This window comes from Somniosus microcephalus, chromosome 1 (genome assembly GCF_052327205.1).
Source record: "Somniosus microcephalus isolate GS21.2 chromosome 1, FLI_Smic_1.0, whole genome shotgun sequence".
Lineage (NCBI taxonomy): Eukaryota > Metazoa > Chordata > Chondrichthyes > Squaliformes > Somniosidae > Somniosus > Somniosus microcephalus.
In genome coordinates, this window is record NC_140987.1 from 135,989,145 (window position 1) to 136,003,935 (window position 14,791).

The 14,791-nt window shown below is 46.8% G+C and overlaps 1 protein-coding gene across 12 annotated transcripts in view; it reads left to right on the forward strand.

Annotated features, from left to right (window-relative positions):
• Positions 1–14,791, forward strand: part of LOC147124368 (protein prune homolog 2-like) — a 716,966-nt gene that overhangs the window by 610,823 nt on the left and 91,352 nt on the right. For 10 of the 12 annotated variants that reach the window (XM_085985968.1, XM_085985885.1, XM_085985895.1 and 7 more), the window contains 2 exons: positions 5,770–5,811; positions 11,452–11,554. In XM_085985968.1, the coding sequence (XP_085842094.1) occupies positions 5,770–5,811; positions 11,452–11,554 (145 nt within the window). Of the gene's footprint in view, positions 1–5,764; positions 5,812–11,451; positions 11,555–14,791 lie in introns of those variants that run through there. The other 2 variants (XM_085985977.1, XM_085985921.1) reach the window with 2 other exon arrangements.

The window sequence follows — 14,791 nt, forward strand, 5'->3', positions numbered from 1 at the left end:
AACAGGAACATCATTGAGCACACAATCAGCGTGCTCAAGCAACGATTCCGCTGTCTGGACCATTCCGGAGGAGCCCTTCAGTACTCACCTGAGCGAATCTCCCATTTCGTTGTTGTGTGCTGCATGCTGCATAACCTGGCAAGCCTCAGGACTCAGCCACTGCCACCAGACATTGGAGCACCAGCAGAGGAGGAGGAGGAGGAGGAGGAGCAGCAGCACCAAGACGGGAGGGAGGAACAAAGTGCAAGGGCCGTATGTCAGCGGCTTATAGCAAGTCGGTTCTAGGCCCTCTCTGAGGGAATGGCTTCTGCCATTCAAAGAACATGAATGGAACCATGCCGCAACCCCTAAGCCGGTTAAGGCAACAAATACTTCAAAGAGCAAACATGCACATTCTGAATGCACTTCTTTATTTAACAAACTGTGTGCCTTTCCCGCATGCAAAGTAATAGAGAGAAACCCAAAAAAAAGGAGTCAGTCACATAACTGGCTCTCACAACCTGGAGACAATGAACAAAACAGTAACCAAAAACTGACCACGATCCTCGGCCTTCAATAAAACATTTAACAGCATTTTGCCACACCTCCTACTTTTTGCCCTTCGAGGGTGATCTGCTTTGCTTGCGAGATTCGTCCCTTCCCACCCTGCAGCTCCTCCACAATGGGACCCCAGTGGCTGCAGCAAGGCTGGGGGAAGGCTGCTGAGTGTCAGAAACTGAGACTGCAGATGCCCTTAAGGGACGGCCTGGACCAGCTCTGGGCCTGGAGGGCCCGGCTGCTGACTGCTCCAACTCTGCATAGGCGGCAGCAGTCTGTCCTACAGGTGGTGGCAGCTGCAGTGGAGAAGTGACAGTGTTGGCAGCAGGAATGCTGTCATCCTGACAGAGGACAGCAACTCCCTGGTCGGACGACACACTAGCACTCCCACGGGTCAGCACTGCAGCATGCGGAGCAATCTGCTGAAGCACAGACTGCTGGCCTGCTGCGGCGCGGCGAGGGCCCCGGCGATTCGTGCCCGATCCAGCGAGGGTGGCAACAGTCAGTGCTCGTGTGGCCTCAATCTGTGTCTGCATGAGACCTGCCACTGACTGCAATGCAGCACTAAGCACTTGCGTGGCAGCCGCCTGTGCTGTGCCGAAGTCCTGGAGACTCCTTGCCTGTGCTGCGTCGATATCCTGGACACTCCTTGCCTGTGCTGCGCCGAAGTCCTGGACACTCCTTGCCAGTGACTCAATGGATTCGGGCATCCTTGCCACTGCAGCCATGAGCTCAGTGCGCCTGGGCGGTCATTTCAGCGAGGAGCCGCACCTCTTCTGCGCTCACTAGCAGGACTCGAGGCCAGACTCTCCCTCCGGGGAGAAGGCCACCGAGCTTCCCTAAACCCCCCCCTCCGCGTTGCTGCAGCCCGCTGGGCCCCGGAGCTTCACCCTCCTCAGACCATTCCCCCCTGCTCCCCTCCAGGGAAGGCGTGTCCCCATTATGGCCACAGGCTGCCTCAGCTGAGGGTGGCACTGATGGTACGGCTTCCTCCTCCTCGTCGCCTTCAGAGTCACTCACAGTGGCAGCTTGAGGGCCCACCTCCTCACCTAGCGAATCAGCATCTGAAAGCAGGGAGGTACAAGAGTGGCTTTAGCGTGAGGACAGGGTGGCAGCGAGGGAGGCATGAGTGCTGCAATGTACTGTATTGGTTCGAGAGTGGCAAAGGATGCTGGTGTGAGGCACAAGTGGAAGGAGAGAGGTCAAAAATGTGATGACCTTACCATTGCTGTCCAGAACGGGGTCGGCATCTCCAGTGGCGACGGGGCCAATCATCCGGCCTGCCATAATCCGCTGGACTCGCTGCTCCAGATCGGTAAGGGCTTGAAGGTCAGGCCGGCCTCCCCCGGTCCGTTGCTACTGCCTCCTGTTATGGGCCAGCTTGCCCTGCAAGAGAAAGGACGGGCTTTTAGTACAGTGTGAAGCCCTGATCTTGGCTGCACTGCCTCCCATGGTGGAATAGCCCTTACAGTGTGAAGCCCTGATCTTGGCTGCACTGCCTCCCATGGTGGAATAGCCCTTACAGTGTGAAGCCCTGATCTTGGCTGCACTGCCTCCCATTGTGGAATAGCCCTTACAATGTGAAACCCTGATCGTGGCTGCACTACCACCCATGGTGGAATAGCCCTTACAGTGTTTAAAGTGCTGAATGTGTGTGTGAGTTTCATGAAAGGCCCATTGGTGTTGGATGAGGGCTGGGCATGGGGGCTTTCAGGACCCTTTGGCCATAAAGTGAGGTCGACATGCAGAGATGAAGAGGATTCTGAAAAGGGTACTCAGCCTGACGACCCGAGTGAGGTCGTTGAACTTCTTCCTGCATTGCACAGGGGTCCTAGGCACCATGCTGCTGGAGGTCATTCGGTGAGCCACCTCCCTCCAAGCTTTGCGATAGTCATTGGGCAGCGGCCTCCTGCCACTGTCCGGGAACAGGACAGATCGCCTGCACTCCACCGCGCCAACCAGAACCTGCAAGGCCCCCTCGCTGAGCCGCTGCGATCGCTCCCTGGCCCTCTCCATGGTCCTAGATGTAAGAATGTGGCAGCAGGTCTGTCCAGGCCGAGAATTAGGGCTCCAATGCGCAGGGTGTGGCTGCAATCCAAAATCGAGCCTCCCCTTTAAGAGCTGACCGGCGCCAGTGTGTGTGCGTTCAATCGCTAACTGGCTGCACCTGCGCTGCGCCCGCCCTCGGTGGTAGCGCCTCACTTCTGAGGTTTAGCGCCTTAAGACAGTTGTGCAGCACCTGTTTTAGCACTCCAAACACCTCCTGGGGCGAAGCAGGTCAATTTACCAGTAGGTGGCGATAATTTGCGCCGGGTGCAAAATTTCGTGCCCGGTTGATACTTACGCCCCAAACGGGGCAATACTGAATTTCTCCCCCTATGTTCCCTGACATCTCTGGGAGGTTATTTGTGTCCTCCTTTGTGAAGACAGAACCAAAATGTGTATTTAATTGGTCTGCCATTTCTTTGTTCCCCATTATAAATTCCCCTGATTCTGACTGCAAGGGACCTACGCTTGACTTCACCAATCTTTTTCTCTTCACATATCTATAGAGGCTTTTACAGTCAGTTTTTATGTTCCCTGAAAGCTTACTCTCACACTCTATTTTCCCCCTTTTAATTAATCCCTTTGTCCTCCTTTGCTGAATCCTAAACTGCTCCCAATCCTCAGGTTTACTGCTTTTTCTGGCCAATTTATATGTCCTCTCCTTGGAGCTTATGCTATCCCTAATTTCCCTTGTTAGCCACGGTTGAGTCACCTTTTTTGTTTTATTTTTATGCCAAACTGGGATGAACAAATTCTGCAGTTCATCCATGCGATCTTTGAATGTTTGCCATTCCCCTCCACCGTCAACCCTTTGAGTGACATTCCCCAATCAATCCTACCCAACTCGCACCTCATACCATCGTAGTCTCCTTTATTTAAATTCAGGACCCTAGTCTCTGAGTCAACTATTTCACACTCCATCTTAATGAAGAATTCTATCATCTTATGATCGCTCTGACCCAGGGGGCCTCGCACAACAAGATTGCTAATTAATTCTTTCTCATTACATAATACCCAGTCTAAGATGGCCTGATCTCTACTTGGTGCCTCGACATATTGGTCCAGAAAACCATCCCGTATACACTCCAGGAATCCCTCCTCCACAGTATTGTTACTAATTTGGTTAGCCCCATCTATATGTAGATTAAAGTCACCCATGATAACTGCTGTGCCCTTATTGCACGCTTCTCTAATTTCCCGTTTAATGCCATCCCCGACCTCCGCATTACTGTTTGGAGGTCTATATACCACTCCCACTAACGTTTTCTGCCCCCTGGTATTTTTCAGTTCTACCCATACAGTTTCCACATCATCAGAGCTAATATCCTTCCTTTCAATTGTGTTAATCCCCTCTTTAACCAGAAATGCTACCCCACCTCTTTTTCCTTTTTGCCTATCTTTCCTTAATATTGAATACCCCTGGATGTTCAGTTCCCAGCATTGGCCACCCTGGAGCCATGTTTCCGTAATCCCAATCATATCATACTCGTTTACCTCTATTTGTGCAGCTAATTCATCCACCTTATTACGAATGCTCCTCGCATTAAGACACAAGGCCTTAGGCTTGTTTTTTTAACGCTCTTAGATCTTTTAGAATTATTATTTACTGTGGCCATGTTTGATTTAAACCCTTGATTTCCCTGCCTGCCACTTTTGTTTTTCTCCTTCCTGTCTTTTGCTTTTATCCTTGTTTCCCTTTCCTCTGTCTCTCCACTCAGGTTCCCAACCCCCTGCCATTTTAGTTTAAACCCTCCCCAGAGCATTAGCAAACACTCCCCCTAGGACGTCGGTCCCGGCCCTGCCCAGGTGCAAACCGTCCAGTTTTGTACTGGTCCCACCTCCCCCAGAACCGGTTCCAATGTCCCAGGAATTTGAATCCCTCCCCCTTGCACCATTCCTCTAGCCATGTATTCATCTGAAATATCTTTCTATTTCTACTCTGACTAGCACGTGGCACTGGTAGCAATCCTGAGATTACTACCTTTGAGGCCCTATTTTTTAATTTACCTCCTAACTCCCTATATTCAGCTTTTAGGCCCTCATCCCGGTTTTTACCTATATCGTTGGTACCTATATGCACCACGACAACTGGCTGTTCATCCTCCCCTTCCAAAATGTTCTGCAGCCGCTCTGAGACATCCTTGACCCTTGCACCAGGGAGGCAACACACCATCCTGGAGTCTCGTTTGCGGCCGCAGAAATGCCTATCTATTCCCCTTACAATAGAATCCCCTATTACTATAGCTCTCCCCCTCTTTTTCCTCCCGTCCTGGGCAGCAGAACCACCCCTGGTGCCAGGAAGATGGCTGCTGCTGCCTTCCCCTGGTAAGCCATCCTCCCCATCAGTATCCAAAATGGTATATCTGTTTGAGAGGGAGATGGCCACAGGGGACCCCTGCACTACCTGCCTGTGCCTACTACTCTGCCTGTTGGTTACCCACTCCCTTTCTGCCTGTGCCACCTTTACCTGCGGTGTGACCAACTGATTAAATGTGCTATTCACGACGTCCTCAGCATCGCAAATGGTCCAGTATGTATCAAATCGCTGCTCCAGCGCTGCAATGCGGTCTGTCAGTAGCTGCAGCTAGACACACTTCCTGCGCACATGGTTGTCAGGGACACAGGAAGTGTCCCTGAGTTCCCACATAGGGCAGGAGGAGCATACCAGGCTGTCCTGCCATGACTTACCCTTTAATTAAGTTGAATTAAATTAAACAAATCAATCGCACCAATTTCACTACAGTTAAATGATATATTTAAGGGCCCTGGTTTACAAACAGTCCCCGCTACACCACAGAGAGCTTAGAAACTATAAACCACAGAGTTAAAGTTTAAAAAGAGAGAAATACTCACCAACCAATCACTTACCTGCTTTCTGGTGGCATCACACCTCGATTACTTTTTACTTCTCTCCCTCTGAGATTGGAGATTAGTACGCCTACCCGCGCCTCGGGCTTACCTTATATACTGCCGCCGCTGAGATTCCCACCGCTGCCGCACTGAGGCCTACCCGCGCCTCGGGCTTACCTTATATACTGCTGCCGTTGAGATTCCCGCCGCTGCCGCACTGAGTTCAACAATTTCAGACTATAACCCCTGCCCCCGTTTTTTCAGGCGGCAGCTGTTGATGATTCTGCCATCCCCATTTGCAGCATTTAATTTCTCCTGCCTTCCACCCTAGCACAGAGTGCGATGAGTGCGAGTCATCAAAGAGTGCTGTGAGTTTGGGTAAGTGTGAGAGTTCTTTAATTGTTATTTCTCTTTAAATCATTCTTGATAAGATTACTTAAGCAGTTTAAGTAAAGGGGAAAAGTTAAATATTTGTGATTCTGTTGGTTTAAGAAGAGTAAAACAAGGTTACACTGCAGTAGGAGTAAATTAGCACAGCAGGCAGTGGAAACCAGTTTTCTAACCAATCAGCAGGGGTGACTCATTTGGCTGTAAACAAACAAACAGTATAAAAAGACCAGCCCTAGTGCGAGCAAGCACTGAGTGCGAGTCATCAAAGAGTGCTGTGAGTTTGGGTAAGTGGGGTGTCAGGTGCTCTTCTCAAACTTTAACTCTGTGGGTTGTAGTTAATAAGGCTTTTCTGGTGCAGAGTGACTTGGTAAACCATTTAACTGGTGTAACTAGAGGGATTGATTTAATTTAAATCCAATTAATTAAAGGGGATACTAGCATCTAAAATCGGGCAGAGGGTGTCCATAACTAACAATAAAAAATTTAATTAATTACACAGAATGGAGCAGGTGATGTGTTACTGTTGCGAGATGTGGGAGCCGGTGAACCCTATTGAGGCTCACGGTGATTACGTCTGTGACAAGTGTCTGCTGCTACAGGAACTCCAGCTCCGTGTTGATGAGCTGGAGTCTGAGCTTCAGACACTGCGACACATCAGGGAGGGGGAGAAGTACCTGGACTCAGTGTACCAGAAGGTGGTCACACCTATGAAGTTAATTAATTCAGATGTAGCCCATGGTCAGGGACAGGACGGTGCGACTACGAGTGAGGCAGGTACGGGGATCCAGGAGGTAGAGCTGGAGGAGCTGCAGCCCTTGCTCTTGTCCAACAGGTTCGAGGTTCTTACTCCCTGTGGGGACAGGAGCAGGGACTGCAGGGAGGATGAGCAACCTGGCCACAGCACTGTGGAACAGGGGGCCATTCAAGAGCGGGGAGTAAATAGAAATGTTGTAGTGGTAGGGGATAGTATTATTAGGGGGATAGATAGAGTTCTCTGCAGCTGAGAGCGAGAGTCCCGAAGGCTGTGTTGCCTACCCGATGCCAGGGTTAAGGACATCTCCTCTGGGCTGGAAAGAAACTTGCAGTGGGAGGAGGTGGATCCAGTTGTCGTGGTCCATGTTGGTACAAACGATGTAGATAGGACTAGGAAGCCGGTTCTGTTAAAGGAGCATGAGCAGCTAGGGGTCAAATTAAAAAACAGAACCTCAAGGGTAATAACCTGAGCCACGAGTGAATTTGGCTAGGACAAATAAAATTAGAGAGTTAAATGCGTGGCTCAAAGACTGGTGTGGGAGAAATGGGTTTTGCTTCCTGGGACACTGGCACCAGTACTGGGGCAGGAGGGAGCTGTTTCGTTGGGATGGGCTTCACTTGGCCAGTGCTGGGACTAGAGTCCTGGCGGATCATATAACTAGGGCTGTAGAGAGGGCTTTAAACTAACTAGTGGGGGGGAGGTTCCTAGAGAACAAATAATAAAAATGACAAGAGAGAAGGTCATAGACTTAGGTAGCAGTGGGGAAATTAAAAACCAGAGCATGTCAGGAAGGGGCAGAAGGTATGGAGTAATAGGTAAAGTAATAAAAAGGGCAAAAGCAGGAACTAAGTGTCACAAAACATATTTGAAGGTTCTCTATCTGAATGCACGTAGCATTCATAACAAAATAGACGAGTTAATGGCACAAATAACGACATATGGGTATGATCTTGTGGCCATTACAGAAACATGGCTGCAGGGTGACAATGCCTGGGAATTAAACATACCAGGTTATTTAACGATCAGGAAGGACAGGCAGGAAGGAAGGGGAGGTAGGGTGGCTATGTTAATAAAGGAAGGAATCACAGTAATACAAAGAAATGATATTGGGTCAAAAGATCAGGATAATGAAACAGTTTGGGTGGAGGTAAGGAATAATAAGGGGAAAAAAACACTAGTGGGCGTAGTCTATAGGCCTCCGAACAGTTGCAACTCTGTTGGACGGAGTACCAATCAGGAAATAGTTGAGGCTTGGAATAAGGGAACATCTATAATTATGGGGGATTTTAACTATCATATTAATTGGACAAATCAAATTGGGCAGGGCTGCCTTGAGGATGAGTTCATTGAGTGTATTAGGGATGGGTTTCTTGAGCAGTATGTAACTGAACCGACCAGGGGGCAAGCAACCTTAGATCTGGTCCTGTGTAACGAGACAGGATTAATTAAAAATGTCCCAGTAAAGGACCCCCTTGGAATGAGTGACCATAACATGGTTGAATTCCTTATTCAATTAGAGGGTGAGAAGGTTGGATCTCAAACAAGCGTGCTAAGCTTGAATAAAGGAGACTATGAAGGTATGAGAGCGGAATTGAGTAGAGTGGATTGGGAAAATAGATTAAAGGGTAAGACGATACATGATCAGTGGTGTACATTTAAGGAGTTATTTTACAACTTCCAAAAAACATATATTCCACTGAGAAGAAAAGGGTGTAAAAGAAAAGACAGCCATCCGTGGCTAAGTAAAGAAATTAAGGATAGTATTCGACTAAAAACAAGGGCATGTAAGGTAGCCAAATCTAGTGGGAGGATAGAGGATTGGGAAAACTTTAAAAGACAGCAAAAAATAACAAAAAGATTGATTAAGAAAGGTAAGATAGATAATGAAAGTAAATTAGCAAAAAATATAAAAACAGATAGTAAGAGTTTTTATAGTTATATAAAAAGAAAAAGGGTGGCTAAAGTAAATGTTGGTCCCTTAGCGGATGAGACCGGGAAATTAATGGTGGGAAATATGGAGATGGCAAAAACACTGAATGAATATTTTGTATCAGTCTTTACAGTAGAGGACACTAAGAATATCCCAACACTGGACAAACAGGGGGCTATAGGGGGGGAGGAGCTAAACACGATCAAAATCACTAAGGAAGTGGTACTCGGTAAAATAATGGGACTCAAGGCGGATAAATCACCTGGACCTGATGGCTTACATCCTAGGGTCTTGAGGGAAGTGGCGGTAGGGATTGTGGATGCATTGGTAATAATTTTCCAAAACTCCCTGGATTCGGCAAAGGTCCCGGCAGACTGGAAAACTGCTAATGTAACACCCTTATTTAAAAAGGGCAGTAGACAGAAGGCTGGAAACTATAGACCGGTTAGCCTAACATCTGTGGTAGGTAAAATTTTGGAGTCCATTATTAAGGAGACAGTAACAGGACATTTGGATAATCATAATTTAATAGGACAAAGTCAGCATGGTTTTATGAAGGGGAAGTCATGTTTGACAAATTTGCTGGAGTTCTTTGAGGAAGTAACATATAGGGTGGATAAAGGGGAACCAATGGACGTAGTGTATTTAGACTTCCAAAAGGCATTTGACAAGGTGCCACACAAAAGATTATTGCTTAAGATAAAACATCATGGGATTGGGGGTAATATTCTGGCATGGATAGAGGATTGGCTATCTAACAGAAGGCAGAGAGTTGGGATAAATGGTTCATTCTCAGACTGGCAATCAGTAACTAGTGGTGTTCCGCAGGTGTCAGTGCTGGGTCCCCAACTCTTTACAATCTATATTAACGATTTGGAGGAGGGGACCGAGTGTAACATATCAAAGTTTGCAGATGATACTAAGATGGGAGGGAAAGTCGTGAGTGAGGAGGACATAAAAAACCTGCAAGGGGACATAGACAGGCTAAGTAAGTGGGCAGAGATTTGGCAGATGGAATACAATACTGGAAAGTGTGAGGTTATGCACTTTGGCAGGAAAAATCGTAGAGCAAGTTATTATCTTAATGGCAAGGAACTGGAAAGTACTGCAGTACAAAGGGATCTGGGGGTCCTGGTGCATGAAACTCAAAAGGTTAGTATGCAGGTGCAGCATGTGATTAAGAAGGCCAATGGAATGTTGGCTTTCATTGCTAGGGGGATAGAATATAAACATAGGGAGGTATTGCTTCAGTTATACAAGGTATTGGTGAGACCGCACCTGGAATACTGCATACAGTTTTGGTGTCCATACTTAAGAAAAGACATACTTGCTCTCGAGTCAGTACAAAGAAGGTTCACCCGGTTAATCCTGGGGATGAGGGGATGGACATATGAGGAGAGGTTGAGTAGATTGGGACTCATTGGAGTTCAGAAGAATGAGAGGCGATCTTATTGAAACATATAAGATTGTGAAGGGGTTGGATCGGGTGGATGCGGGGAGGATGTTCCCGATGATGGGTGAAACTAGAACTAGGGGGCATAGTCTTAGAATAAGGGGCTGCTCTTTCAAAACTGAGATGAGGAGGAACTACTTCACTCAGAGGGTGGTAGGTCCATGGAATATGCTGCCCCAAAAAGCTGTAGAGGCTACATCATTACATAAATTTAAAACAGAAATAGACAGTTTCCTAGAAGTAAAGGGAATTAAGGGTTACGGGGAGCGGGCAGGAATTTGGACATGAGTCTAGGTTCGGATCGGACATGGCCCTGTGGGTAGCGGAGCGGGCCCAGGGGCCGTGTAGCCTGACCCTGCTCCTATTTCGTGTGTCTAATTCTGTTAGATTCAGGAGCTGGTTCTGTGATAGTAGATTGGCGGTTAGGATCAGATCAGCCATGATCTTATTGAATGGCGGAGCAGGCTCGAGGGGCCGATTGGCCTACTCTTGCTCCTATTTCTTATGTTCTTAGACCGTCCCTTTTGTTCCTTCCCCTTCCTCCACCTCCCCCCCCCCCCCCCCCCCGCCTTTCCCTGCCTCTGCACCTGCTTAAAACCTGTTACATTCCTAACTTTTGCCAGTTTTGGCGAAGGGTCACAGACCTGAAACAGTAACTCTGTTTCTCTCTCCACGGATGCTGCCTGGCCTGCTGAGTGCTTCCAGCATTTTCTGTTGTTATTTAAGATCCAAGGTACTTCTGCAGCCATTGATTTGCTTCGCTACTTCTTCGCCTTCATCTTTGATGCTCTTTGGCTGTGTTACACAAACTGAACATTACGGAACAAATCTGGACAATGGACTCCTACTTTGGCATCCCCAATGCCACTTTAGGGCATCTCAGCTTAATAATCAAGCCATTATGCCAAGCATTGAAATTACACTATTTACTTACCACCATATGTTATGACTTGAGTCGTGATCATTAGACATGTAAATAATATTTGGCACGTGTACAGTTGGATGAAATGCCCTCACACAATGAATACAGCCTGCAACCACTGCAACCAGAATAATTTGCCTAAAGCAAATTAGGCACAAGAATTCGCACCTGCTGCAATAGCTCCACAGACTGAATTTTTAAAAATTTGGATTCAAATTCTGCACTATTTCCATGGTGCTGTTTAGAGACCCTGTTCAGTCTATTTGAATTCCCAAATCAAGTAGTTGTAAACAGAATTCATTGATGTTTTGTATACTTTTTTTTTTACAGGAGCAGACAATGAAATAACTTATAAATTTGAAACAGTACAGATTCAGAAGTCTTTTAATAGTGTTTCCATTATGGTGCACTCTGCAATTGGCACTTAATGTTCTTCTGAGTGAGAAAGAAAGAAGCTTGAGCTGCTGTTACAATTACTAGATTTCCTGTTTCCTTGCAATGCTAAAAGATTCTAGGTAATTCTGTTAGCAGTGCACAATATTAAACAAATTCTTTCTTGTTTTCCTCAGGATACTATAGTGATGGACTCAATGCCATCATTGTGTTTGCTGCATGTTTCCTGCCAGAGAGCAGTCGACCTGACTATAATTATATTATGGAGAATCTCTTTTTGTGAGTAGAATATCAGTATTTGTCTTAGAATAGCTCCTCTGAGTTGTTAAACATGTATAATGTATGTCATAATTTGTGAACAGATAACTACATTGGACTATTAAAAGCTGAGTCTACTCATTGGCTGAAATTTTTTTCTTGTAGGCTTTATGGCCTAGAAATTCAGTTGCTTGCGCCAGCCGGTAGCGCCTTAGGAGGAGGAGATGTTGGGCGCTAGGCGGCTAGCGGCCGGGCGCAGCGCGACCTGCGCCTCTCCCCAACTTCACTAGAGATTTAGCGTCGGCGCAAAGTCTTTGCGCGCGCTCAGCTGCGCGCGCAGATCCTGACGTCATTTCATCGTGCAACGCCCTTTGTGCGCCCCGAACCGGAACTTCAGTGGCGCCGCCCTTCTTTGCGCCTGGCGCCCCCAGCGACTGGTAGAGGGGAACGGTTCCCAGTCGCTGCGGGGTGCGGGGGGCGCTATTTAAAGGGGACTCCTCCTGCATTATAAGTGACAGCCATTTTGTGCCAATCCTTCTGTGTGAGAGACAAAGGCAGAGAGCTTTCTGCTTTGATTCAGCGCTTGCACAGGTACTTCTGGCTTCAGGCCAGAGCTTTGCACTTGGATTTCACTTTCAGTGCCATAGCCTTGAGTCGCCACATATACTGTAATGGGGGCTACAATGGGTGGAAACGTTGGCTTTCTGCATTGCATTCAAATGGATCAGAGACGCCGTGAGAGAGTGCCAGTCATGGCCAGACGGAGAAGGGCCAACAGGTGTCGGCACAGGAGGCCTTACCCACCCAGGGTATACCGCCAGCAGTTCTCATATCTGAACATGTCTGAGGAGCAGTGTGTTCGGAGGCTGCGATTCAGAAGGGAGGTGGTCACTGAGATCTGCCACCTGCTTCGCAGAGATCTGCAGCCACAGCTGAGGAGCAGGACGTCTCTGTCGGTGGCAGTGAAGGTGACGGTGGCTCTCAACTTCTATGCCACCGGCTCCTTCCAATCCACTACTGGGGACATTGCCAACATTGCTGCATCCGACAGGTGAACAATGCCCTTTTCAGAAGGAGACGTCAGTACATCTCCTTCCCCATGACCCTGGACAAGCAGCAAGAGCGTACAATGGGATTTGGAAGAATAGCGGGCTTCACCATGGTCCAGGGCGTAGAACTGATGAACCAGCATTGGTCAGGCCTTGCTTCAGGGCTGCAGTGCGCAGGGCATGGCAGCCAGACAAGTCCACCCTCCCCCTTTAAGAGCTGACCGGCGCCAGAGTGTCTGCCGTCAATCAGCAACTCGCCGCACCTGCGCTGCGCCCGCCCTCGGGGATATCGCCCCGGACCGCCGGCTTAGCGCCTAATGATAGTCGTGCATCGCCTGTTTTAGCGCAGCAGCAACCTCTTGGGGCGATGTGACTGAATATCGGCGAAGGTGGCGTGAACTTGCGCCGGGCGCAAACTTTAGCGGCCGCCCGACTTTAGCGCCCCGAACGTGGCTATACTGAATTTCTAGGCCTATAGGTCTATTATATAAAAGGAGTCCGGGGTAATTATTGTTCCATGTTTTCTTTATTATAAAGTATAACATGTGGATTTTCAAAACGTCTATTTATTCTAAACCTTACTTTCCTCTTTAAAAAAAAAGCCTGCATTTATATACCCTTTATCATGTCTCTCAGAATGTCCCAAAACATTTCACTTCCAATAAAGTATTTTTGATGTGTAGTCATTGTTACCATGTGGGTAAACACAGCAGCCAATTTATGCATAGCAATGTCCCATAAATAGAAAATCAGATGAAGGACCAGTTAATCTGGTATCGGTTGAGGGATGAATACTGGCCAGGAAATCAGAGAAATTCCCTGTTCCTCTTCAAAAAGTACCATGGGATCTTTTATGTCCATCTGAACAGGCAGATAAGGCTTCAATTTAACAGCATAGATTTTAACTCATGGGTAATGCCAATGTTAAAATAATGTCTGTCTGAAAATCTAGGCTAATGTCTCACCTGAAGGGCAGTAAATCTGAAAAACAGCATTCCCTCAATAATGTGCCAAGTGCTCAAGGTTATGTGCTTAGGCATGACATGGAGCCACAACCTGCTGACAGAGGTGACAATGTTACAACTGAACCAAGCTGACACTTATGACTCTGGCTAAAAAGCTGGACTTCAGACCAATCAAAAGCACAAAGACTGAACCAAAAACAGAAAATGCTGGAAACACTCAGCAGGTCAGGCAGCATCTGTGGAGAGAGGAAAAAACATTACAGGTATATCATTTTGTCAGAACTAGGAGATATTACAGATTAACAGCTTATAAGGAGGAACAGAGCAAAGGAAGGTGGGGGGGAAATAAAAAACTGCATGCACAAGAAAAGAAAAAGAATAACCAGCAAAGTGATTAGGTGGAGGACAGGAGATGGTTAAATGACAGAAGTGATAACGTGACAAAAGAAGGCATGATGAGAGAAATTAGAGAAATAAAAGTAGGAACTATTCATACAGTCTCTGGATTTCATGTGTCTTTTATTTCTCAAGTGTCTCTCATCGTGCCTCCTTTTGTCTTATGTTATTATCACTTAGGTCATTTAACCATCTCCTGATCTCCACCTGATCATTTTACAGGTCATTCTTTTTTTTCTCTTGTATGCTGCCTTTTTTTTTCTTTCTGTTCCTCCTTATAAGCTGTTCATCTGTAATATCGTCCAGTTCTGATGAAGGGTTAGACCTGAAACATTAACCTTTTTCCATTCTCCACAGATGCTGCCTGATCTGCTGAATGTTTTCAGCATTTTTTGTTTCTTGATTCAGATTTCCAGCACCTGAATATTGAAATGATTGATTGGTTTGCGTTATAAAAATAATCATTGATTGGTTTGCGTTATAAAAATAATCATTGATGTGTGAAAATATGTTAAACCAGAAAGGGCTACCAATAGATAAGTAAATGTATCCAGGTCCAACAAAGCTCGATTATGCCCAGAAAAGTAAGTCAGTTTGTACTGTGTTAAGAGTTAAAGGGGAATTGTCACCTTAATAAGGTCCTAGGTTTAATCCCTGGCTTTTGTTTGGAGGCAAAGAGCCCAAAGATCTAACCATTGTTTTTGTTGGAATGATGATTGATGCAAGCTATCTAGGATACATTTTAATGTGATTGAGCCAGTATCCTAATCATTTATATTTTTATGGTGAAGATTTTGAGATCATCAACAGGAAGTAAGCCAATGCTACATCAACCATTATTATTGCAA